General features: G+C 45.8%; 1 protein-coding gene across 1 annotated transcript in view; it reads right to left on the reverse strand.

The window, feature by feature from the left end:
- Nucleotides 1-8,219: 8,219 nt before the first annotated feature.
- Eeig2 (EEIG family member 2) overlaps nt 8,220-25,581 on the reverse strand; it is a 59,461-nt gene continuing 42,099 nt past the window's right edge. Inside the window, exons 6-11 of the mRNA XM_057793185.1 lie at nt 23,577-23,680; nt 18,131-18,226; nt 17,145-17,334; nt 16,922-17,049; nt 15,922-15,991; nt 8,220-12,743 (exon numbers count right to left, since the gene is read on the reverse strand). Of these exons, the coding sequence (XP_057649168.1) occupies nt 12,701-12,743; nt 15,922-15,991; nt 16,922-17,049; nt 17,145-17,334; nt 18,131-18,226; nt 23,577-23,680 (631 nt within the window). The 3' untranslated portion in view covers nt 8,220-12,700. The remainder of the gene's footprint in view (nt 12,744-15,921; nt 15,992-16,921; nt 17,050-17,144; nt 17,335-18,130; nt 18,227-23,576; nt 23,681-25,581) is intronic.

Here is a 25,581-nt window from a genome sequence, read left to right on the forward strand (position 1 = left end):
CTACAAGAGCTAGTTCCAGGACAGGCTCTAAAACTACAGAGAAACCCTGTCTCGAAAAACCAAAAAAAAAAAAAAAAAAAAAAAAAAAAAAATCAAAAATATGTTAGATGACAAAGGAACATGGGTGGTTTTTGAAGGGCATAGAAATCTGCAGTAATCACTGTCCGTGTTGTGTGGTGCTAGAGGTTGAACCCCAGAGCTTTGCACATTTAGGTAAGGGCTGTACCATTGAGCTACATCCTCACACACTTATGAATACCCTTCCAAAGCTTTTGACTGGCGTTGGGGTGGGAATAGCTGCAGGGGGAGAGAAATGTGGCTTTGTTTAAGGAAAGAGAAAAGAGGCCCCAAGGAGGATATTCTTGTGTGCGGCATGGGAGCCCAGAGGTGTGTCAGCCAGGCATGGCTGCTCCACCGTGTCAGAGTCCTGATGTCTATCTTGGTAACTGTGGCAGAGACTGGATTAACCTGGGGTTCCCACTTGCATAGCCTACACTAGCAGAAAGAAAGTGAGGAGGAGCTCGTTAGCTGCCCAGTGTGCTTTGTGGCTTGTTGCTAGGCAACACTGCTGCCACTTCCTGTGTGACAGGGAAGTTGAGAAGTGATATTCTAAGAAGCCACATGCATACTCAGTCACCTCCTAAGGAACCAGAAGAAATTGGACATGTTGACACACTGCCTGTGCCACTCAGATAGCAGTGACCTCCCTGGGGCTTAGTCTGGGGCTGTTCTGTGGCTGCAAGAGCTCTGTGGACACTTATCCTTAAGCTGAGTCTTCAAGGGTTAATCATCAGTGGATTTAGTGAGAATGTTTTCATTAGAAAAAAATCTTAATCCCAAAGGCACTGCCAACCAGATGCCATCTTTGAATCTTCTAGACTAACCCATCAGATTTCCACGTGCCTCAGGTGCTCACAGGTGTACACGACCTAGACAGAGGTGTGCATTCCTTTCCACACCCAGATGCCCCATCTTCACCTTTCCATGTCTGCCCAAGGTTTTCCTCAGTGTTCCCTGCCCATCATGGCTCTTTGCTGACGTCACGTTTTCTAGCCATGGTAAAGCCCTCGATCATCTCAATCGTATCTTCCACCAAAGTTAGTCCGTCAGTTCCCTTGAGGTCCGATAACCCCTTACCCACAAACCCTTTATGTGCTTACAACTGCTATGGGGACGAGAACAGCTCTCTTGTATGTCTGCATTTCCTGCACCCACCTCTCCCTCTCCCCCAGAGCTGTGTACGGGCTAGGGAAGCGCTTTACCACTGAGCCACACTTCCAGCCTTTGACTTGCTCTTCCCAGCTTTGATAAATGCCTGCCTTTGCACATTGAAAGGCTCGGTCTGTAGCCATCGGCTCTTTTCTCTTTCCTTTGGGCTCCGTGTGTGCTCTGCAGATGCTCTACCCCCGAGCCCAGCTCAGGCCCTGGTTCTAAAGCCACACAAGGGATGATCCTTCTAAAGAGTGAGGAGACTAGAGATGGCAACCCCAACTGCTATGATTGCAGAATGCAAGCCGGGGGCAGTGGGGTGTGCCTGCAGTGCTAGCTCTTGGGAAGTGGAGACAGAGAGGTTCCGAAGTTCAGAGTCATCCTCCACTGCATAATGAGTTTGAGGCCAGCCTGGGTTACCTGAGGCCCTGTCTCAAGAAAAACAAAAGCCAAAAATAACAATAAAAACCAAATGCAGAGAACAATCAGGTTTGCTAGGGGAGTTTTGTCCCAGTTCTGTGTAAAATGAGGTGTAATAGCCACAATGGGAAGCTCTTATACATGCTGATGAGAAAGTGTTGTGGTAGTTAGAAATCAAAATTATTTTTCAGCCTGAATGGCCAAGCACCTGACAGCCTTCTAGAAACAGAACAGTGCAAGCACACAACCTCACACTCGCCCGGTGCCCTCTGCTCTCTACAGAGCGACTTTGCATTGCTCCTAGCCAGACACACACACAGACACACACACATACTGCAGAATGGAGATTGCCGAAACTGTGTCCCCTCCAGGCATCGCCGCTAACCTGTCACCTGTGAGCCTTTCACTCTCTTATACCACACTCATTTGAACCTTGCTGCTGAAGTTCAGTGTTGAGTGACCTCTTCCTTCCTATCCCGTCCCAGTCTGGGAATTTTCAGGGAGCATCCTAAGAAATCAGACTTTAGAAATGCACTTTTTGAGGCCCTAATGCCTCATGCTACCTTATTCCCTTCTGAAACCTCACAAGCCTTGGAACCAGGGGGCTCTTTTAGCATCTATTATCTGGCGACATTTAAGAATATCTCTGTGCTGGGATCTAATCCAGGCCACTGCAGATGCCAAGCAGGTGCTTTGCCAAACTTTACCCCAGCCACAAGGGTCTGTGTAACTTTAACCCCCCTCCGTTCTTTGTCCTGCTGGGGAGCTCCTGCTGGGAATATATGGTCCATATATTCTGAGCAAAGCATATTCGCTGTTGTGGTATTTTCTGGGCTAAGCACTGGTTCCTGCTGAGAAGTTTATGGATGGAGAGGAAGTACGTTTTCTTGCAAGCGTAAGCTCTTGTTGAATTTAAAGTGTCTGAGACCTTGTTTTTCAGACTCAGCATGTAGGTGAATATGATCTCGAACCTCTCTCTTCAACCTCCCAAGTGCTGGGATCACAGGCCTGTGGCACCACACATGTTATCTGCAGAACTGGGGGATTGAACCCAGGGCTTCATACATGCCGGGCAAGCACTTCATCTGAGCTACATTCCCAACCCCCAGATGGTTGCGGTCTTGATGGGGAAGGTTGTCGTTACATTTAAATCTCCCTGAAAGCAAACACAAAACAGCACCTAAGCTCCAAATCCCCTTATTCCCAGCATGCTCGAGGCCTGATTTTGATCCCTTAGCAGCACAAAAGAAAAGATTCTGTTGTATGTGGTGGCACACACCTGCAGTGTCAACACTCAGGAAGCAGAGAGAAATTTGAAGCCAATCTGGTCTACACTCCATGCTCTAGGACAGCTGGGGCTACATAGTGAGACCCTGCCTACAAACAAACAGAAAATAAAACCCAAACAAAGGAACAAACACTGTGCAAGTTATTTTTCCTATAACAGCCTTACAATTTAAATTATGAAAGAAGTATAGTTCAGAACTATATAATCGAAAGTAAAGCTAGTAATGCCTTAATTCTTTTTATCTTCAATACCCACAATCTCATAGCCTCCTGGGGACTCCTGGCTTCTCCTATTTATTGCTCCCTGAAGAGCAGCTCCGCCTACTATTCTGCATAGAAACCAGTTGATTGTCTATATTTTATGTCAACTCCTCCCCAAACGGCTTAGATGTGTGATTTTTTACCCTTGTTATCCTTGTTCTTTTACTAATATATATTTTAAATATTTGCCTTTTAAGTATTATGGATATTTGTGTGTATCTGTGTATGTGTATGCACATGTACGTGCAGGTGTCTGAGAAGGTTAAAAGGGGACAGTGGATTCCCTGGAGCTGGAGTTCCAGGCAGTTGTGAGCCATCCAATGTGGTAGCCGGGAATCGGCTCTTAGCGGCCGGACCTTCTCTCTAGCCCCTATTGTATATTTTTGATGCGACTTTGTCATTAACAACTTATAAATGCAACCGGATGTGCTCCATTCTGTATTGACAACATGTTCTTTTGCAAAATGTTAATAGTTGTGTATAGAAATTCATGTTAAAAACTTCAATTGCTGTATTCAAAAATTTTGTGTGTAGGGTGTCTTGCCTGCATCTGTCTGTGAGCCATGGGCATGCAGTGCCCTTAGAGGCCAGAAGAGGGCATAGGGTTCCCTGGGACTAGAATCAAGGACAGTTGTGAGCTGCCATGTGAGTGCTGGGAATTGAACCTTGGTCCTCTGGAAGAGGAGCCAGTGCTCTTAACTACTGACCATCCTCCACCCCCATTAGTTTTGAGAAAGAAGTGTTAAAGAGCTTGCCCTTCCTATCCCTTCCTAAAGACAACTAGCAAATATTCCTTGTTCTCGATTCACTAAGGGTAGATCCCAGTTTTGCAAGGACTAACATTGTTTCCTACCCCAGGTATTTCACTTGAATGGGCCACACAGCTTTAAGAAAAGTATTTACCTGTTTAATTTGTATGTGTCTAGTGTTTTGCCATGTGGCTGGTGCCTGAGGGCAGAAGAGGGCATCGGATCCCCTGGGCCTGGGGTTGCAGTCAGTTGTGAACCACCATGTGGGCAAAGGGAATTAAAACCAGATGATCTTGGAGAGCAGTTGGCACTCATAAACACGGAGCCGTCGCCTGAGCCACACGGTTTTAAGCATAGTAACTCAAGATGTCTTTTCTCCAATGCTTAAACTGCTCTGTGGCAACGAAGAATGTGGTTTTGTAGGAGGCAGAATTTTACCTAAACATTTGCCTTAGTTTTTGCCACCCAACAGGGCCCACATTCCCAGACTAATGTGAAACAGGTAACCAGCCATGGCCTCCGGCTCCCGCTTCCAGGCTGGGCGGCTCTAGCTTAGCTTTCTGCTATCATGACGAAATACCTGAGGTAGCTAAAAAGACAAAGGTTTTGTTTCGACCTACTGCCTTGGAAGTTCCTGTCTGAGATCATTTCTCTCTGTTGTTTGGGCCTCTGGCAAGGCAGCCTGTGGTGACCAGATCTCATAGTACAGCAAACCCACTCCCTTTGTAGTCAGGAAGCAAAAGAGAGGAAGGAACCAAGGTCTCAATTCTGCAAAGGCACACCCCCAGTGATGTAAGATCTTCCATGGTGTTCCACCTCTTAAAGGGTCCATGAATTCCCAGCAGCAGCCCCCCTCCCCCCTTGCCCCAGGGCTTTCTGGGAGACATTCAAGATGGAAATGATAGCAAGAACTTTGAGAGATTTCTGTGATTTCACAGAAGCTTGTTTTCCCAGCATTCTTTGAGTTCAGGTTGTTTCCTTATGATCTGCACGTGAGACCTGATCTTTTAGGGGTCTCCCTGAGACTCTCGTAGCCGTCCCTCCTCGCGGCAGCTGTCAGTTCCCAGTCTGCTCTGATGTCTCATCTTCCCTTCTACAGCTTTTCTAGCATCTATAGTGTCCTCAGCCCTGTCAGTGGTGGCCAAGGAATAATTCCAATTAAGGCAGTTTTCTCCCCTGGACTGGGTTTCAATGACAACACCCACCATCCCTGGTCCCATGGCTTGTGTTCAGCAGCTGCGGGAAGCCACGGACCTAACACCGGTAATGGCAGAAGAATCTTCCGAAGACTTAAAAAGCAATGCATTTCCACCTTGTGCAGGATGCTACACGAACACAGTTTATCAATGTATACATATATATGAGGCACACATTTCTGAATACTTGAGAACATTTGGGCACAATGTTGAGACATCACAAGCCGGTGGGAGTTGGAAGTTCTAGAAATCTGTACAGAAATACTTTTTTGAAGCCCCACATGCTGGTTATAAACTCTTACTCCCTGCAAAAGTTAACACTTCATGCCCCCTACATATTATCTGCTAGGTTTTTAATGTTCCTGCTGATGTGGGGTGTCCACACAGACTTGGGCTTAAGTCAACAGAAAGTCTTTATTAGTGGCCGCTGACTACACCGGGTGGTTAAGATCCCAAATGCAGCACTGAGCCTTTCTCAGGGCGAGTTTTTAGCACAAAACCCATGTTCTGGGTTGACATACTTCAGTTAATAAGAAGAGTTAGCCAGAAGTGGAACTACAGAAATCAAAGAGCAAGGTTAGTCCATTTCGAGGCTTTCCAGAACTATGGACTTTGATGGATTAGGTCTTTGTTTTTGTTTGGCAGGTGGTACTGTCTATGTGCTGAATTTTATAGCCTGAACGACACTTGCCTCATGGAGTCAGTTGTGCTAAGGTCTAAAGGCCCGCTACACCTGCCAAATTGTATATTTTGCCTGCATCCCTTCTGCCTTCACACTGTAATTATTTTTTTTCTACCCATTTCATTCTGCAGTCTGTGATCCAGGCCAGCATTAGACAAATCCAGTTAAATCAGTTTCTTTGCTTCTAGAAACACTGCATCTACATCTATTAACCTTGACCCCCGGGACTCTGGGTGTTCACTATATGACCCTTGCATTCCCACTGTGGTGTCGGTGTCCCGGCCTGTCTCTATGTGTGCTTTATCGTGTTTTCACTTAGTTCTTCCTGGTGGGGTTTCTCATGGACCTGCCCTTTCAGAACCTTTCGTTAATCCCACACCACAAGAAACATTTCACCTTATTCAAGCAGCTTGTGCAAAAGACTTGATACAAATTTTTTTTGTTTTTTTCGAGACAGGGTTTCTCTGTGGTTTTGGAGCCTGTCCTGGAACTAGCTCTTGTAGACCAGGCTGGTCTCGAACTCACAGAGATCCACCTGCCTCTGCCTCCCAAGTGCTGGGATTAAAGGCGTGCGCCACCACTGCCCGGCGATACAAATTTCTTGACAGATATTTTAAAGTATTTAAAAATTACTCCTGAAAAATATATCCAATGTATTTCCCCCACCCCCACGCTTTGGTTTTATTCCGTGGAATATATGTGCAGATGGAGGATCACTTGGGAGTCACTGCGGTCCAGTGCCAGAAGGCGGCGCACCTTTCCTAAAGTAGCTGCATATACTATAGCATTGACTAGAATTGTAGCTAAGCAAAGCAAGCACACACCCAAACCGACTGACCAAAAACAAAGCTAGGACACCAGTTTGAGAAGACACCTCAACTTAGCCAAGCTGTAATTGCATAAGAATGTATCTGAAGCAGTTCGTCAGGATGCCTTCGACTGACATTTCCTTGTTAGAGGGTTTCCCACAGACCAGATAACACAGATCCAGGGAGTGTCTAAATTTGACCCTGTCCAGTTTGCTTTCTAATTGTTACATAAACACAGGTTAGATTAATTTTACTGATGGTTTCCTATATCATCCACACGGAAACTTGCATTATGAGCTGCTACTAGAGAAGTAGTTGTCTTCGCTTGATTTTTCTGCTTGGTTTTTGCTGTAGTAAAGAGTTCCTTTGGCTTGTATTTCAACAGCACAGTGCATCACCATCAAGGGAGGCCATGGAGAAACACTGCTTCCTGCTCTCCATGGCTTGCTCAGCCTACTTTTTTCTTTTATAAAGATTTATTTATTATGTATACAACATTCTGCCTCCATGTATGCCCGCACGCCAAAAGAGGGAACCAGATCTCATCACAGTTGGTTGTGAGCTACCATGTGGTTGCTGGGAATTGAACTCAGGACCTCTAGAAGAGCAGCCAGTGCTCTTAACCACTGAGTAATTTCTCTAGCCCATTTTTCTTTTAAAAAATACAACTCAGTACCACCTCTCTCCAAGGTTGGGCACTACCAAGTCAAACATTAATCAAGTAAATATGCCACAGACTAACTTGGTGGAGGCATTTTCTCAAGTCCCCCTTCCCAGGTGACTCTAGCTTGTGTCAAGCTGACAACAAGCTAGCTAGAACAGTGGTACACAGATTGAAATAGGAAAAGGGAAGAAAAGGAAAAAGGTCAGGAGACAGAGGAAAACCACCAGATGCTGGAAAAATGGGAGCCCCAGGCTGAAGACATAGCAGAGGTCTGAGGGTAGGTCAGAGGTCCTGCCTGGTTTTACTATGATCTGGTACCAAGTTAACCTGTGTCCTGGGGATGGGTTCGGAGACTCTTCCCTGAAGCACGATTAATAAAAGCTAAGATAGAGAAATTGGGGCTCAACCTGAAGATCCAAAAAGTAAAGCAGCCAGGCATGGGCTCTCACCTAGACCTCAGTCTGAAAATGGTGATCCTGCCTCCAGGAATCTCGGAATGAGACTGAGTCTGAGCTGTTTCCTCCCATTTTGTAACCCTCTTTAGTTCCGGGATTAAAGGCATGCACCACTGGCATTAAAAGCATGTACTGCCTCGTTTCTATGGCAACTAGTGTGGCTACTGGGATTAAAGGTGCGTGTTACCATTGCCTGGCTGTAAGGCTGACCAGTGGGGCTGGGATTTCAGGTACAGGCCACCATATCTGGCTTCCCAATGTTTTACAAGATAAAGGGCTGGGGAGATGGCTCAGTGGTTGAGAATCTGATTCTGTCCCTAGGGCTTTCAAGTCTTCTGGCCTTCACAAGTGCCACACTGCCATGTAAACCCCACACACATAGATGAAAATAACAAAAATAAAATCTTCAAAAAGATTAAGAACATTTAGACTTTTGAGATACTGCTTTTTATTGAACATGTATAAGATCCACTTTTACATTATTACAAACATTTTACAAACAAAAGTTTATTTTGTTATAAAACATTTCCTGGATTTTATCACTGTATAGTTAAAACATAAGACATAAAATATATAAACATGAAGGTCATTCTCCAAGTATTAGAACAGAATACTGACGGAATCACTTCATTTTCCTTTATGAACGCTGAGGACCAATCCCAGGTCTTGTACATGCAGGAACGTTCCTTACCGCTGAGCTGTTCCTCAGTTACTAATAACGCTTTTTCATAAACAGTCTGTGTAAACTCCAAATGACTGAAATAATATAGAGGAAGGTAACCCTCAAGACAGATTGTCAAAATTCATCAAATTCTTCTATAGTCCGTCTTTCCTTACACTGAATTTGGCCAATGAATATCGGCGAAAGAGTTAGATAAGATAAACAGACACATTGGAAAATACAGAACACATTGCAAATCAAAATTTTTTATCAGTTTTGTCTTATGGGGAGACATATCACCATATGGTAATCCCATATTACCATTTAAAACAGTTGGTGTATACGTTTTCTGATGAAGGGAATATGGCCTCATTTCCAGGGCAGTCCTAACGTAGGCTGACTACAGGAGTATCTATCTCATCTGCTAGCATTATGTGCAGCTCCTAGCTAAGCCAATACGCACAGCGGCCTAGTGCAGTCCCAGCTACCCTACTTGGTTATATTCAGAAGACGTACCATCTAAGAGAACTGGATTTCTAAAATGTTAGCATGAAGACCTGTAGAGAAAACACGACAATCCCGTCATACGAGCTCCCTGTGTCTCTCGGAGATTTGTGCTAAGTGCGGAAGCCTAAGGCTTCAGAAACGCTTCAGCGAAATAGTTAATGAAACTGTCAGCTTACACTTCAAAAGTGGTTTATTTAACATGGAAATCTGAGAATCTGGAGTTGCTTCTGGATGCTTTGACCAAAACTCAGTGCTGCCTGATTTTTTTTTTTTTTTTTTTTTTGAGTCAGGGTCTCATTTTGGGCTCCTGATTACCATGGAGCCCAGAATGCCCTTGAAGTCAAGTAGACTGTGTAACCCAGGCTATCCTTGAACTCATAGCTCCTCCTGTCTCAGCCTCCCAAGAGCTTGGATTACAGGCGTGAGACTGGATTTGTATGCATTTTGGAGATTCGTTGAAGATTTTTTCCCCCTTCTAATAACAAAGGAAATTAAGTGGTCAACTTCTGTGGCTCACAGTTTTATACAAAAAGAACAACAACAACAAACTAAAAACACAAAAACATGTAGAAAAGAATCTAGTTTGGATATTATTCTCATGGCTTTATGCTGGAATGAGATGGTGGCATTTAGGGTTGTTGGTCAAGACTTTAAAGAGCAAAAGTGTTAATCTACACTAGTTGTCTGTCCTCAGGAGCCTTCAATGCCACCACCAGAGGGAGCTCACATTCAAGTGTAACCGGATGGTTCGGGGCCTCCTCTGCCTTTTCCTAAGCTTCCCATCCTAGACTGTCTTGTTGCACCAGCTTGCGGCAGGAGACGCGCTCCTGACTGGCCTGTGCATTCTTCTGAACAAGGTATTTTAGATATTCTCTTCTGGTCATGAACACTAGCTTTAAAGAGTGCAGGTGGTCTTTTCTCTAGGACGGAAGAAGAAAACAGTTCATACCTAAAAATTCTCCAAGATTGGACTTGAAAATTTGGCCTAAATATTAAAAGACTAACTTGGTAAGCCTCTACTCTCCCAAGTCTATTGTCTTTTATTCTCAAAGCAGAATTAAAAGTAGACTTGGTACCTAGCCTCCTGTCTGAGAGACTGACAACAGATGCCCTGCAGGAAGAAGGATTAGGAGAGCATCCGAGCATCCCTTCACCCCTCTGAAAGGGCTGCACTGAAATGTGAATGCAGCTCACACCCTGGACACTAGGGAAGGAGACTCCAGATTCCTGCGCCTACAGCATCACAGCCAGTCTTTCCCCTTCCTACTCAATGTTGCTACTTGCTAAGTGATTTTTTATTATGTAATGATATATAGGTCAAGATTATTTAGTAGCTGCTAAAAGAAAAAAAGGCATTTTTTAAAAACAGTTTTCAAGATCTCTTCACATTTTTATTTTTCCTTTTTGAGACAGGGCATTCTACAGTCTAGTTTGACCCCTAGCTCCCTATGGAGTCAAGAACATCCTTAAGCATCTGATTCTCCTGTCTCCACCTCCTAAGTGCTGGGGTTACAGGCATGCACCACCATGCTCAGTTATGTGTACTGGGGTCTGAACCCAGGGCTTTGTGTGGTCCAGGCAAACACTCTACTGACTGAAAAGGATTCTGTACCATTTAAAATGCCAAGACCTAATCTTGTGTAAAGTCAGAGGGCCCCGGGCAGCCAGGCTAAGTAAGGCAGCGACTCTGCCCTGATTTCAGCACCTTGTGTGTGTCTGACGAGAGGCTTCGGTGAGCCATGCTCACAACCCAGTGTTATTAATTACCATCTTTAGGATCCAAAATCATTTGCAGAAGTGCCAATAAAAATATAGCCTAGAAATCATATTTTAAAATAGAAAAGTATGCTTTTAAAATTGTCAGAATAAACATCTCTAAATAATATTAGTTAAAAGGCCCTTTGATCTTTTTGTAGCGTACAATGGATCTGCCCCCTTGCGGAGCATGTCCTCACCTACTCAGATGGCATCTTCCCTGGGAAAGACGTCCATGTCAATGCCCCAGCCTCCAAACATGTCCTAGCACAATTCAGAAAATCCTCTTTCAGTATTCACAACATTCTAACACGGGGTGTCATCTGCTTAAAAACCTCAGCATCTGTTTGTAACATCGGTTTTGGATTAATGTAGACTACCTAATTCTTGCGATATTAAAATGCAAATTCTAATGCGAACAATTCCACTTTCCCCCCCAAACTTCCCAATCTGGATATTCAAACATAACTCTATTCTTACTTTGTCAACATAAAAGGATCTTGGCCACAGTAAGCCTGTGCTGACCTAATGTGTGCTCAGACATGATTGCGAAGGTGGGGGCCAGGGCATTGCTGGCTCTGTACCATCCCATGCTTCTCTTCAGTGAAGGGAAGTTTAGCTCTTTCTACACGGGTACTGTCAAAATCAGAAACACCACAGCTGTGTGCTGTGCTGCTAACGTGGATCCAGACTAGATATTTGCACCCTAAAAGCTGTAGTAGAGGTATGTAACAGTCTACGCTGGCTTCACACAGCTCAGCTCTGACACAGCAAACAAAACAGTCTCTGGTCAAAGGGGCTAAAATAGGAACATGCCAGTCTCATGGCGTCAGTGAAATCCGGCAGCCGCTCAGATGTCTGTCCATTAGCACGGCATGGTAAGTGTCAGTTCGTGGAAGTCTGAGCATCTCACAGTCTTTCTTCTGACTGCTGAGCCCAGCAAGTCTCAGCACTGGATGGATCATAACTGAGCTTTTCTCCAAGCTCGCCTACAGTAGCTGACATCCTGATCATTAGTAAGCTCACCTTGACTCTCACAGGGAGCAGCTGGGGCTTTTGCAGCCCATGTGACAGTAACGACAGGGACAATATACGCCGCAGGGACACAGGCTCAGCGCTCCTTCTGTCCAGCTGTCTCAGACTTGGGCACACTCGCCCTTTGACTTACGTCAGAAACATTTAGAAATATGAAGTGCTTAAAGTGTTTAAGTCCCAAGGCACAGACACCCACTTTCTGTCAATTGTTGTATAAAGGCGTTAATACCCTTAGGACAATGCTATAGGTAGTGGGACATGGAAGATTTACTTAATAGGAATTGCAGTTATTTGGATAGCATTTATGGGTTTAAACTGACCTCGCACACTGTCTCTTAAATGTAAAATTTAAACACAGCCCAGAGCTGTTGAGTGCCCCTGCCTTGGATTTTTATATTGGGACACCAAAATCACACTCAAATGTGTCCAACGCCATCCTCCTCTGAGGTGCCTCAAAAAGACAAGCAGATGGCCAGTGGGGTGGCTTTAACAGGCAAATGTCCGAAGTTTCTTCCCTTGCTCTCTTCCTTACTCTGCCCCACCCCCACTCTCTGTAAAACCTGAAAACAGAAAGCAAAACCCTTCAACTGTTGTAAATCATGCAATTAAAGTTGATTACATAAAAATTTGAAAAAAAGTAAAATCAGATGGGGTGCTGAGGCAGACCAGGCCTTTACCCTCCATTCCCATGCTCCCTCGGTGGGAGATGGCTGGGTACGGATGCTGGGGGGTACTCTGTTCCGAGAAGAGTGGGCGATGGCTCTGGACAGATTCTGGGGGGTGCTCTGCTCCGAGAAGGGTGGGCGAGTGGCTCGGGACAGATGCTGGGGGGTGCTCTAAGAAGGAGCCAGCACTGCTTTCCTCTGCACGGATGAACTTTGCTTTGAAAACGGGTTCATTGCTTTTCTCACACACTTGACTAAAACACCTTGAAACACCTGGTGTCCACAGCTCACGTCCCCAGGGAAGCGTCTGTCCACCGGCGCGTCTGTCCACCGCTGGCATCCCCTCTAGCGTTTGATCACTACCTGCTCATAGGCTCCAGATCCTACCCTGAAATAGCAGCGAGGGAATACTTTCAGAACTCGAACTGTAGAGGCGATGACTTAGGGATACATTTTCCCCTAGGTACACCAGGTGGTTCCCCCCATCTCTTTCTCTCCCTCCCTTCTTCCCCCTTCTCTGAGACAGGGTTTCTCCTTGTAGCCTGGCTGTCCTGGAAGACCAGGCTGGCCTTGAACTCAGAGATCCACCTGCCAACACCTCCTGAGAGTTGACTTTAAAGGTATGTGCCATCACTACTTGACTCCAGGTGGTTTTCTACTGAGTTTGTTTCTACAAGGGTTAAAGGTTTCACATACATAGACACACAGACAATCCTAAAATCAGACTCAGCTAGGGCAGTGCATAAGATTTCCCATGGAGTTAATGACGAGAGTCTTTGGTTATAAGACTGTATGTTTTAACTTTCTAGAAAGTATAAAGTGTTTTTTCTCTCTCTTTCTCCCCCTCTTGTGACCTCTTCTCTCTCCATTTCTCACCTCCCTCCCTCCCTCCCTCCCTCCCTCCCTCCCTCCCTCCCTCCCTCCCTCCCTCCCTCCCTCTCTCCCTCCCTCTCTCCCTCCCTCTCTTCTTTTTCTTTTTGGTTTTTCGAGACAGGGTTTCTTTGTAGCTTTGGAGCCTGTCCTGGCACTCACTCTGTAGACCAGGCTGGCTTAGAACTCACAGACCTCTGCCTTCCGAGCCCTGGGATTAAAGGCATGCGCCGCCACTGCCCGGGGCCTCTTTTTTCAGACAGGGTTTAAGTAGCCTAGGCTGTTCTATACCTTTCTATGTAGCCCCGGATGGCTTTGAAGTTCCCTTGTTCTTGTCGCTACCCGAAAGTGCTGGGATGATGAGCGACAGGGCTCACGAATCCCTTTAGTCAAGGTGCAGGTGGCTTTATATACAGCCAGCACTGTGAATCCCACATGTGTGCTGGAGACTTGAGAGGGAAAGTGTTCTTGAAGAAGGGTTTATTTCTCCACAACTTGGTGCAGAAGACTGTGCCTGTCCCCACCTCCACCGATTCCCCACAATTCAGTGTAGAAGACGGTGACTGTCCCCAGCTCCATCAATTCCCCACAACTCAGTGTAGAAGACTGTGACTGTCCCCAGCTCCATCTATTCTTTGCATAGTTCAGCTGGAAGCTGTTTCCGCAACTCCCCTGTGGGTAGGTGTGGCCATGTGACTAAGTTTTCCAACAGGAAACACAAATGAAGAGATACAGCAACTTCTGTCTCTCTAGCATACAAGAAATTCTTACCCTGGGTTGGTAGCTACCCCCGCCCCCAACAGTCCAGGAAGGTGAAATAAGTGTTTCACTTTTGGGGGACAAAGCTGCATCGCTGGCCTGGCCATTGCATTCGTGGGTTTCTGTGCTACAGCCTTTGCTGTAATATGTCAGGTATGAACTGACCTCTAATAACGAAATGTGCTGGAAAACTTAATTTACAAGCGTTGTGAATGAAACCATCCTGAGACAGCCTATTTAAGCAACGGCCTCACCCACTGAGACTTTCTGTTTGTTGTTAGGACTTGGTTCTGTGAAGTCAAGGATGGAACATGCAGCCTCCTGCTGTTGTTTCTTGGTTTGGCAGAGGAAGGGTTCTCACTATGTCATTTAGACGGCAGCTAGCTTTAAGCTTTTGAGTGGGCCCTAATTCTCCTTTTCCCAGAAGCATCTTGGGTGATCAGGAGAACTCCAGTTGCGGTGCTGCACGGAGGTGAGGGTCTCACTGCTGAAAGTCATCGGGAGGTACCTATTTCCTCATTTGTCAAGGTATCGGAAACCCCCTCCCCTACACCCGATGCTTCACTCGGAGTATAGAGTTTAACAATCCTGGAAGCAACCACTGTGGCTGGACTCATCCCTTAGAGGCCTTATGTGACGTGTTTGTGGTACGCCTCTTTCCTCTAGGTATAACATGACTATCTCATCCTTCCCATCACACGGCAGGGATGACCCTAGCACCATAGTCATGGCAACGGAATAAGCCAATACAGTAGCAAGGTCGATAGGAATGGGAATACGGTTGGCCTTTTAATACTTAGCTTGTAGAAGGAAGGGAGGGTCACAAGACTGTCACCTGGGATTCCATCGACCAGTCCCTCCTCCATGTGCTCATGGAAGATGCTAGGGTATATAGGGGGTGGGGGGCTAACTGAAGTTGGGCTTCTTGGAGGCTGTCAGCCATGATGGAGTACAATGTCTTGTCATAACAGCAATGCAGCCGTTATGAATCACCCTGCCTTTTGTAAGCCTGGGAAGCTCACTGGTTCACCAAATGGGTAGAACTGTCAGTCTGGTCTGTTGTTGGGGCTGTATCTTAGCTTACAGAAGAGAGGAACTGGCATTCGAATGTCAGAATACCAGAAGGAAGGATGTGTGTGTGGGAAGTAATGGCTGTCGGGAACTCTGCTTCGGGATATCCAATGCTCTCTTCTGGCCTCTGAGGATGACTCCCTACTGCCCACATGGCATATATACACAGACACACACATGAAAAAAAACTTTAAAACAGCCAGATAAACAAGTTACATAGAGAAAATTAAAAATGGAAACGGAAGCAGACTTCTGGTTTGAAAAAAGTGAAATATCCCTAAGGTCTAGAAAGGTTGCTAACGACAGGTTTGCCGCTGAGTGGGTGTGTACAGCTGCTCACACAGGTGAGGGCACTGGCTGGAAATGCTTGCTTTGTCCTGTCTAAAATAGTAGACAAAATTCTGTTCTAGATATTCTTTTATGTTAGCAACTGCCAAGTGCTCTATTTGTCCAATATATTTAAATAAAGTAACCAACTATCATAGACTATAATGGTGAAGACATCCAGGGAAGGAAAGAGTGTCTCTGTAGTAACCGGCTCTCCTCAGGGGGTGCAAGCATTTGTCTTAATTCAGCCTCAGCATAACGAAAACTGCAGTCTTCCTCCTTTACTTGCGATTGTTCTTCCGTGGAGCCCAGGCTGGCATCAGACTCGCTGTGTAGCTGGGGATGACCCTGAACTCCTGAACTTTCTGCTTTCACTTCCCCGTACTGGGAATAGGAGTGAGCCAGCACGCTTGCTTATATTGCTCCTGAAGCTGAATCCAGGCTCCGTTCTTCCTAGGCTCTTCCAAACCGAGCTACGTGTCCTCTCCTCATGGATTAAGACACTGTTTTGGCAGAGTGTTATGTGAGGGGTGACATACCTGTTTGGAAGGTGATGGCTGCCAAAGGTTGTGCTTCCTCCAGGCCCCACAAATAACCTGAGTCCTTCTTCTGCAACACATATATTGCAATGCTTGTTAAGCATACAGTTCTCAGATGACTGTCAGAAAACATACATATTGTAGAAATCCACATTTTACACTGAAGGTATCAAAGCTCTGAGAGAGACAACTGGAAGGCGTCCTACAGCTCCTTCTCACCAACTTCCCCAAAGCTCTTTTTCTTTGAACAGGAGTGACAGCTCTTTCTCTGCATTTTCACGCAGTTTAATTATTTCTATTTCTAGCCAGTTCCACAACCAAACAGTCCACTGTTAGGCGCTCTCTATTCCACCAGTCTGAGTAATTGCACCTTTCAAGCTGGTGGCAAATAAATGTTTCTGCAGGAAATTTGTGGAGAGATTGCAGGATTCTATTCTCCCCTGTTTCAAGACCACCACCACAGCCCTCCAAACAGGGTCAGGGACCTGGCACTCAGAAAGTATACAGACACAAAAGCTTTCTTTAAAATTGATCTCTGCTCCCCTCCCCCACCCCAGCTGTGGGAACTGAACCCGGGGCCTTCTACATCCTAGGAATCTGCTGTATTACTGAACCATGCCCCCTCCAGCTGATGTCTTCACTAAAGTTTGTCCTTTGTCCAGAGTCACCGGTCTTTGTCAGAGACAAACTACAAAGCTCTCTTTGCTTTGGCGGACATGGGGTTGACTTTACAGACATGCAGTAGCAGCCCGACCGCGTGTGCGGACACAGGTGTGGGTCACATCTGTTCTCCACCCTGAGCGCGTTCGCGGACACAGGTGTGGGTCACATCTTTTCTCCACCCCAAGCGCATGCGCGGACACAGGTGTGGGCCACATCTGTTCTCCACCCCGAGCGCGTGTGCTGACACAGGTGTGGGCCACATCTGTTCTCCACCCCAAGCGCGTGCGCGGACACAGGTGTGGGCCATGGCGCTAGTACTCATCCATTCCCCACACACCTTCGGCGCTGGAGTCGAGACTGAAGTCTTGACTTTGCAGGATTTTCTCCACGATGTCATCAGCATCCACTCTGGTGTCGTCAACCCGCTTCAGCTGAGATTCAACAGAATCCTGCTTCACTGGGCATCTTTGAAAAGAATGACAGTTGTTTCCACCTTCCGTATTGATTACGTTATGAAAATAAAGACGTTTTAAACATAGAGTCACCACGTGTGAGGGTACCTGGAGGCTTTCTCAGAAGCGTCTTCTTCTTTATCGGCTGGGTCAAGAGCCGGTTCGGCTGTGGTTTGCTCATTTTCATCACATGGCTCCAGGATGCTTTCAACTCCTGTTGATGTGCTGCCCACTGAGGTATTTCTTCTGTGGCAGAACTCGGAGAAACTGGATGACCGGGAGTGACCCGTACTATACCCTGCCAGAGGACAAACCACTGATACATTAACACTATCAGACACACTCGGTCTAACTTTTTCTTTCTGTATGTGTACGCATGTTGGTATGGGTGCACATAGATGTGTGTGCAGATGCACGTGTGTGAGTGTGTGTATGAAGGCCAGTGGTTGATGGGGTATTCTCTGTCACTGACCGCCTTATTTTTGAGACAGGATTTCTCACTGAACTTAGAACTTGATGGCTTGGCTACAGTGGTTCCCGAAATCCTTTTGTCTCTGTCTTCCCAGTGCTTGGATTACAGGCGTGAACTGTCGTGTCTGACTTCCCTGTGAGTGCTGGTGACTGAACTCAGGTTCTCATGCTTGCGTGACAAGCACTTTACCGAACCATCTGTCATCTCTGAGATGCAATTTCTTTATCCTACACCACAGTAGTTTCAAATTTATTATTGAATTTTATTTTGTTTGAAGACAGACACCTGCTATCCAGCAAGCAGAGGCTGGCCTTGAACTTGCCATCCTTCTCTCTCCCAGTCTCTCCATCACTAGGTTAACAGGTGTGTACTACCACACCTGGCTTCAAGTCCCTTTAGAACAGTGGTTCTCAACCTGTGGGTTGCAACTCCTCTGGCAAACATCTATCTCCAAAAATATTTACATTAGGGTTCATAACAGTAGCCAAATTACACTTATGTAGCAACAAAAATTTTATGGTTGGGTTCACCCAACATGAGGAACTACATTAAAGAGTCACAGCCTTAGGAAGGTTGAGAAGCACTGCCTCAGAATAAGTGGGATCCCACTGTGGGCCACTACCTGATACTTTGGACTGCTGGCTTGCATAGCTTGATGTTCTAGAATGTCCCCAGGCACCAAGTTCATCTGGAACAGAGGCACTCTTTGCTGAAAGATCTGCAACAAGTCACGTGATGTTATTATTACTACCAAGTCAATGCCCAATTTGTAGTCTAACCTGCAGATTTTATTTCTTCGCAAGTTTTTATAACCAAGGAAAATGAATTATAAAGTGATAGCTTCCTTCAAGTTGGCACAATGAAAACAAGCACATCACAAGAAATGAAAGAATACTTGAACACCTCAGTTCACTGCAAAGTTAGGCTCTTTCATATTTATAGCAGTGTGTCTTAAAACCATTAGTTGTGTTTGTGTGTTCAACATTTCTCTAATAACTCAGTCTTATTCTTACAAATTCTCATTAAACTGATGGATTTTGGTGTTTTTATTCTCATGTATGTATGTATGTATGTATGTATCTATCTAATCTATCTATCTATCTATCTATCTATCTATCTATCTATCTATCTATCTATCTATCTATCTATCTATCTATCTGACAGGGTCATATGAGACCCCAGCTATTCTTAAACCCACACAGTAGTGGAGGCTGACCTTCAACTCCTGACCCTCCTCCCTTGATGTCCCAAGTGCTGGGATTACAGGTGTGCAACACCATGTCCTACCACTTTAGTGTTTTTTGTTTTGTTTTTAGGTGGTATTAGATTTACATCTTCAGAATTCATCAGTAGTGAACTAAAGGTACTTTAGTGCTCCAATGGCAGTCTTCCTAGTGCTAGGCTATACAGGGGGGCAATGCTGTAACTTAGCAACACAACCCAGGATGACAGTTCTTAATAAACTGGTCTCAAGACTGGGGATGGCGCAGCTGTTTAGAGCACTGGCTGCTCTTCCAGAGAACTTGGGTTCAGTTCCCAGCGTCCACATGGCAGCTCACTACCACTTATAACTCCAATTCCAGGGGGAACCAATACCCTTTTCTGGCTTCTATAGGCATTGCATGCATATGGTGTGTGGATATACATACAGGCAAAATACCTACACATTAAAAATAGAATAAACAAAAATTCAGAAATAAAGTTAAGAAAACCTGATGATAGTACATAGTTTGAAAGTAAATAGACAAAAGCAGTCACAGAACTGTTTCTAGTAGCCCCCAATCATGTATCTGTAGACCTGGTCAAGCTCCACAGAAGACAGAACTGTGACTGCTTAGCATCAGAGTAAAATGCCTGGAAACCGGAACTGTCATTAACTTAGGAGAAGGGAAACAGCTGAGTGAGCTAGCTACCACAGCGGTTCTCTAAATGAGACAGATGGTGCACAGTCCGGCCAGCAGATGCTGCCAAACATGCAGGCCACTGGTCCTCTGCAAAGATTTCCCATGTCCAGGCAGACTGCAAGGGCTCCATGAATCTAGAGCAGCCCTAAACCCGAAGGCTAGCTCCAACAAAATCCTCCCCAGCAGACAGTTCATAGAGATTCCTGTACACTCCAAAGTCTACCCCAGTGTTTGGCTCAGATCTCAGCCATCTGTCTTCTAGTTTCCAAAATGCATTCAATCCGTATAAAAATTTATTAAGCTCTTATCAAATCAGTTGTCTGTGGTATAGATTAAACCGAGGCACTGGGCACATGTTCAAAATTCAGAGATAGAAGCAAATGTGTCTGGCATTAACCAAAAGAAGGTATTAAGGGCTCCAAAGGCCCGTGCATATAATACTACGTGGGAGGAGACCTCGGAGAGGAGGCTAACCCAGGATCTTTTAGCTCGCTGAGGAGGGAAGGGCACAGGGCACAACAGGCCTGTAGAGCAGCAAATGGTTTGGTGAAGTCAGCACATGGAGCAGCGGGGAGATGACCGACAGGAAAAGAGACCGAAGGCGAGCACAGGGCAGCTGATGAAGACCTTTCGGTGAGCTGAATGAAAGACATACTTGAATGACTTTAAGCCTGCGTGCCACTGCGGGCTATGTTGTGTGAAGATCACTCCAGTAAAGGGAGGAGCAGGTTGGGGTGAAGAGTGAAGGTCTTTAGTGCAAGCCAGCTGGGAGTGAGAGATGGCGGGATCCAGCTACTGAGCAGAGTGTGTGCCAGGATGCCTGAGCAGGAGGAGGAAGAGTCAGGCAAATCTGCACTGAGCCTGTGACACTGGCAGGCAATGCTCATCACATTCTGCCCGTCCCTGGTCTATGTATAAAGATCGGATCACAAAGGACCCACAGTCTGGCCGGGGAGAAAGATGAGCTCATAGACTTCAGTAATAACGTGTGGCCTGAAGTGGACCTTCCCCAAAACATTTGGAAACATATATTCGTGAGTGCAAAGTATTTAACATACTTTATACAATCACATAATATTTATGAGACAGTTAAATCCAGAGGCGTAGAGGGCATTGCCCAGAAAACAAAGTAGAGGGGACCACACCGGTGGATCAGCAACGCTGGAGAGGAGGTGGGGTGTTTTTATGCCCAGTTTATGTTTTCTGAGGACTGGGGACTGAACCCTGGCCTCAAGCACACAGACAAATGCTCTACGTTGCAGCTACAGCGCTGCCAACTTTAAGGAAGTTTCTCTTTAATTTTTGTTATTGAGAATTTCATGCATGCACATAATGTTTTGATCAAAGTCACCATCTATTCATTCCTCCCCAGTTCCTCTTGTACTTCTCTATCCCTTTTCCCACCAACTTAACATACTCTGTTCTGAAACCCACTGAATCCACTGATACTTGCTCTATGGGCATAAGTGTAGGACCAGCTATGGGAGCATGGGCAGCCTCTGAGCGGCCACACTCCTGAAGAAACTTCCTCTCCTTCTGCCAGCAGGCAGCAACTACTAATGGATTCTAGGCTTTAAAAAATTAATTACATTTATTTATTTACTTATTTAATTGTGTGTGTGTATGTGCACCACACACATGGAGGCCAGGCCAGGTGACAACTAGCTAACTAGCTAGAGGCAAACATCTGCTCCCACCAGGGGTTCCTAGGGGTTGAACTTGGGTCATCAGGATTGGCAACAGGCATCTTTACTCACTGAACCATCTTCCTTGCTCAAGAAATCCCTAAGGAGCGAGAAGAACAAAGGTGCCGAAGGTAGGAGACAAAGGAAGAGAAGACACCAAGAAAGAACTGAATTAGTGGCTGGGTCAAACGGGAATGGAAAAAAGGGCCGCAGGATCTGGCAATCTGTAGACATCAAGACAGGACACAAACCACACTGTAAATGAGTTTACCAGCGGTCGGGCAGCAGGGTGGCTAGCTCTCACTGTAAGTCTGACTGGACCAGGAGTCACCTAAGGGCATGTCTGTGAGGGGGTTTCCAGAAAGGTTTAAGTGGAGTGAAAATCCACTCCGACTGTGAGCAGAGCCCGAGCTGAGGTCCTGGACCGAACAGCAAAGGGAAAGAGGAAACCAGCATTTATCTTTCTGTTTCCTGTCTGGGGGTGCAATGTGACCAGACACCTCCCTTCCCACCATGACTTCCCCACAGTGACAGACTGCACCCCCTGGAACCGTGAGTCCAAACACCCTTCACGTTCTTTTATCACAGTAATGAATCTAAGCAGTATTGGTTTCTCGAAGTTCGTCTACATAACTGGGATGCATGCATCAAAACACACTCTCTTAATGATACGTCTCCATGTCTGTCTGCCTTCTTGCCTGTCTATCTATCTAACACTGGACTGCTGGAGTCTAGAGGACAACAGGAGATAGAGAAGATGGATATATTCCTATTATAAGGATAATAAGGTCCACTTTATATTTTCTCAGTATAGCCAACAGCTCAGGATATTTAAGGGCTGAGCGAGGAGTTAATGGGAAGATTAACAGTATCTATAAGACTAGCTGATCCTAAATCAAGAAATCCATACCCAAAATTATTTATAAGAAACCCCATCAATGCACATTTGAAAAGGTAGTGTAAATGTTAATTCTAGCGCTTCACCTTTCTTTCCAACAATACACCCTGTTCCTCGTGTCCTTTTCCTGCGGCTAGGTTGGCACCTTGCCTACCCTGCTTTTAGCAACCACAGTAGATTCTGCCTCTGCTGGAAGATGTCTAGGGAAGTGGGCTCAAAGTGTGCTTGGGACCAGCAGCAGCAGCAGCAGCAGCAGCAGCAGCAGCAGCAGCAGCAGCAGCAGCAGCAGCAGCAAAGGGGCTGAACTGGTGTACATTAGAAAGTTCCAGACACCATCCTGGATTGACCAAATCCCAAACTGGCTGCTGGCGTTAGCAGTATGTTTTAACGCCCTCCGCCCCCAGGAAAATCCAATGCACAGTGAGGCTTGAGGAGCAAATCAAAGGGGAAGAAGAGGAGAAGCAGCACCAGAGAGCTGACAGGCGGATGTGCCCAGCATGAGGGAGGAACGGGGAAAACTGGTGGTTCTTGTGTTTGTGAGGAGGAGATGCAGTCAGTGAGACAGTGTTAACACAACATTCAGTCGCCGGGGTCAGAGCACATTACCTTAGACAAGGAAGGAAGTCCTGGCTCAGCCAGCACACTAGTTGGTACATTTCAAGTCATGAGTGCATGCATACACAGTTACCTGTGGGTGGGTTGGAGGAATTTTTTTACATTTATTTGTTTATTTTTGTGTATGTGTGCGTGGGGACATGTATGTGCCACAGAATGCGTGTGGAGGTCAGAGGACAATTGGTTTTCTCTCTCTCTCTTTTAAATTATTTTATGTATATGAGTGTCCTACCTACATGTACACCTTTATGCCAGAAGATGGCACCAGATCCCACTAGAGATGGTTATGAGACGCCATATGGTCACTGAACTCAGGACCTCTGGAAGAACTCTTAAGAGTTAAGCCAGGGGGCTGGAGAGATGGCTCAGTGGTTAAGAGCATTGCCTGCTCTTCAAAGGTCCTGAGTTCAATTCCCAGCCACCACATGGTGGCTTACAACCATCTGTAAAGAGGTCTGGCGCCCTCTTCTGGCCTTCAGGCATACACACAGACAGAATATTGTATACATAATAAATAAATAAATATTTTTTTTTTAAAAAAAGAGTTAAGCCAGAGGGGCTGGAGAGATGGCTCAGTGGTTAAGAGCACTGCCTGCTCTTCCAGAGGTCCTGAGTTCAATTCCCAGCAACCACATGGTGGCTCACAACCATCTGTAATCGGGTCTGGTGCCCTCTTCTGGCCTGCAGGCAGACACACAGACAGAATATTGTATACATAATAAATAAATAATTAAAAAAAAAAAAGAGTTAAGCCAGTGTTCTTAACTGCTGAGTCATCTCTCCAAGTCCTGTTCTCTCCTTAAACTGTGTGGATTCCAAGGATTAAACTCAGGCCATCAGGCTAGGTGGCAAGCACCCTGACCTGCTCAGTCATTCTGCTAGCCCCTCAGGGTTTAGGAATTGATTAGAGAATTAAATAGTACTGTTTTTCAGAAATTAAAGGCGCAGGAAGCTATATACCCATACCTGCTATTCCGAGATGCACTTTGAGAGTCTCTCCACCTTTCCTATCCTCTTCCAAAGACTCTGATTCTCCAGCGATCGGTATTGACATGGACGTGGAGGGAGGTCTGTAAATAGACGGTGTAGGGATCAGATCTTGAATCACGTTGTGTGGTCAGTACGTGGCCTTAGCTGTTTATGAGAGTTAGCTTTTTGAGGATGAAATAAAAACCGTCTTTTAGAACCCTAAAACCAAAATAATAAATGTGGGAGAGATTTTTACATAAAAGTCTTATTTTTTATCTATGTACATGTGTGTGCATGCACACATATGCAGGTGCCTGTAGGAACTGAAAGGGGTGCTGGATCCCACGGAGCTAGAGTTCAGGATGAGTGTGGGCAGCCATGTGGGTACTGGGAACTGAACTGTGGTTCTCTGCCAGTGCTCTTAACCATTGAGTGATCTCTCCCGCCGGTGGGAAAAGGCTTTTACACAATAAAATACTGGGAACAGAAAAAGCTCTGCCTCGTGGAGTTCTGGAGAGTGAGACTCCCATACGGTGTCATGGTCCTATAGTTTCAGCACCCAGGAGGTCAAGGCAGGAGGACCAGAAGTTCACGGTCATTCTCAGGCACGTAGCAAGCTGGATACCAACCCGGGCTACATGAACCCGTCTTAAAGCCAAGGCAACCCTTCAATAGTGCCTCTGGGACAAAGCTCAAATTCCACACTTGACAACCAAGGCTCTTTACAGTCCGACTTAGACCAACCTCCTTGGTTACCAACAGTTGTATTTTGATTTTGTTGTGATATTACGGGGTATATTTTTTGAGACATGATCTTGCTCTGTAGCCCTGGCTGGCTTGGTAACCCGTATGTAGTCCAGACTGGCCTTGAACTCACGAAGATCCTCCTGCCTCAGTTTTCTGAGTGCTAGGATTACAGGCTTGTACCACCAGGCCCAACTGAGTTACGTGCTTAAAAAAAATTAAAGAACTCGGTTAAAAACCAAAGTAAAACTCCATTGAGTATTTCACAGGAAAAACATATAAGAGATTCATGCAAAGAATGGAGTCTCCAATAACGGTCATAAATCACCAGTGACTGCTTTGAGCTTTCTGCAGGCCTCAAGTCTTAAATGTCAGTGGTCCTTCCTTCCACAGGCGATTACAGCCATAACATCCCTAATGCTAACATGACTCCTGTCCTGCTATCTTGAAGAACTGGGAGTCATTGCTGAGGGCTCTAGGAGAGGGGCAACTAGCATTCAGAGAGAAGAAGCTGACCATGGGGCCGTTAGTACAGCAGACTCAGAATTTGAAATCTTAACTAGGCTGCTGCAGTTCTGCTGCCCAGGCAACGAGGTTCAGGGGCTAACCACGGAGCGTCCACTGGGCACTGCTTCTCTTCTAGTACTCCTTTTGTACAAAAATGTGTAATATTCTTTGTCAGAATCTCTTGATATAGCATAATTGTACATTAAAGAAATAAGGATTATTTTAATTTTAAAGTAATGTTCGGAGTCTGTTTAAAATGACCACCTAAAAGGACGTCCTACCTGCTGGGTGTTCCACAAATACCCCGTGCACCCTAACAGTGCCCTATGTGTGTGCAAATGGTTTCCTCTTCCTGGAACGTCTCTGCTCACCTTCCATGCTTAGTACATTCTTAGTCATCAGTACTCAGCCAGGGCCACCCCCTCCGTGAGGACTTTCTGACTTCCAGCCCTCAACTCTCTGCCCCTGTAACATGGAGTGCCGTGTGCACGGCTCCCAACGCGGCAGCCAGCAGAGCAGGGCACGCCCCTCTCCAGAGCTATTGACCTTCGGGTCCACACAGACGTTGCTCTGTCTCAGTCTCCTCATTAGTAAGGGAAGATTTGGATCACACCGAATGTTTCATAAGTTCCCTTTTCAGATGTGGGTTTTGTTGTGTCTTATATCTGAGCTGTGAACTGTTCCTCTTGCGGCCTCTCAGGAGAGAAACATTCACTAATGGAATGGCCACCCACTCCACCTCTTCTGGCCT

Source organism: Chionomys nivalis, chromosome 18, assembly GCF_950005125.1.
Source record: "Chionomys nivalis chromosome 18, mChiNiv1.1, whole genome shotgun sequence".
In the NCBI taxonomy this organism is placed as follows: domain Eukaryota; kingdom Metazoa; phylum Chordata; class Mammalia; order Rodentia; family Cricetidae; genus Chionomys; species Chionomys nivalis.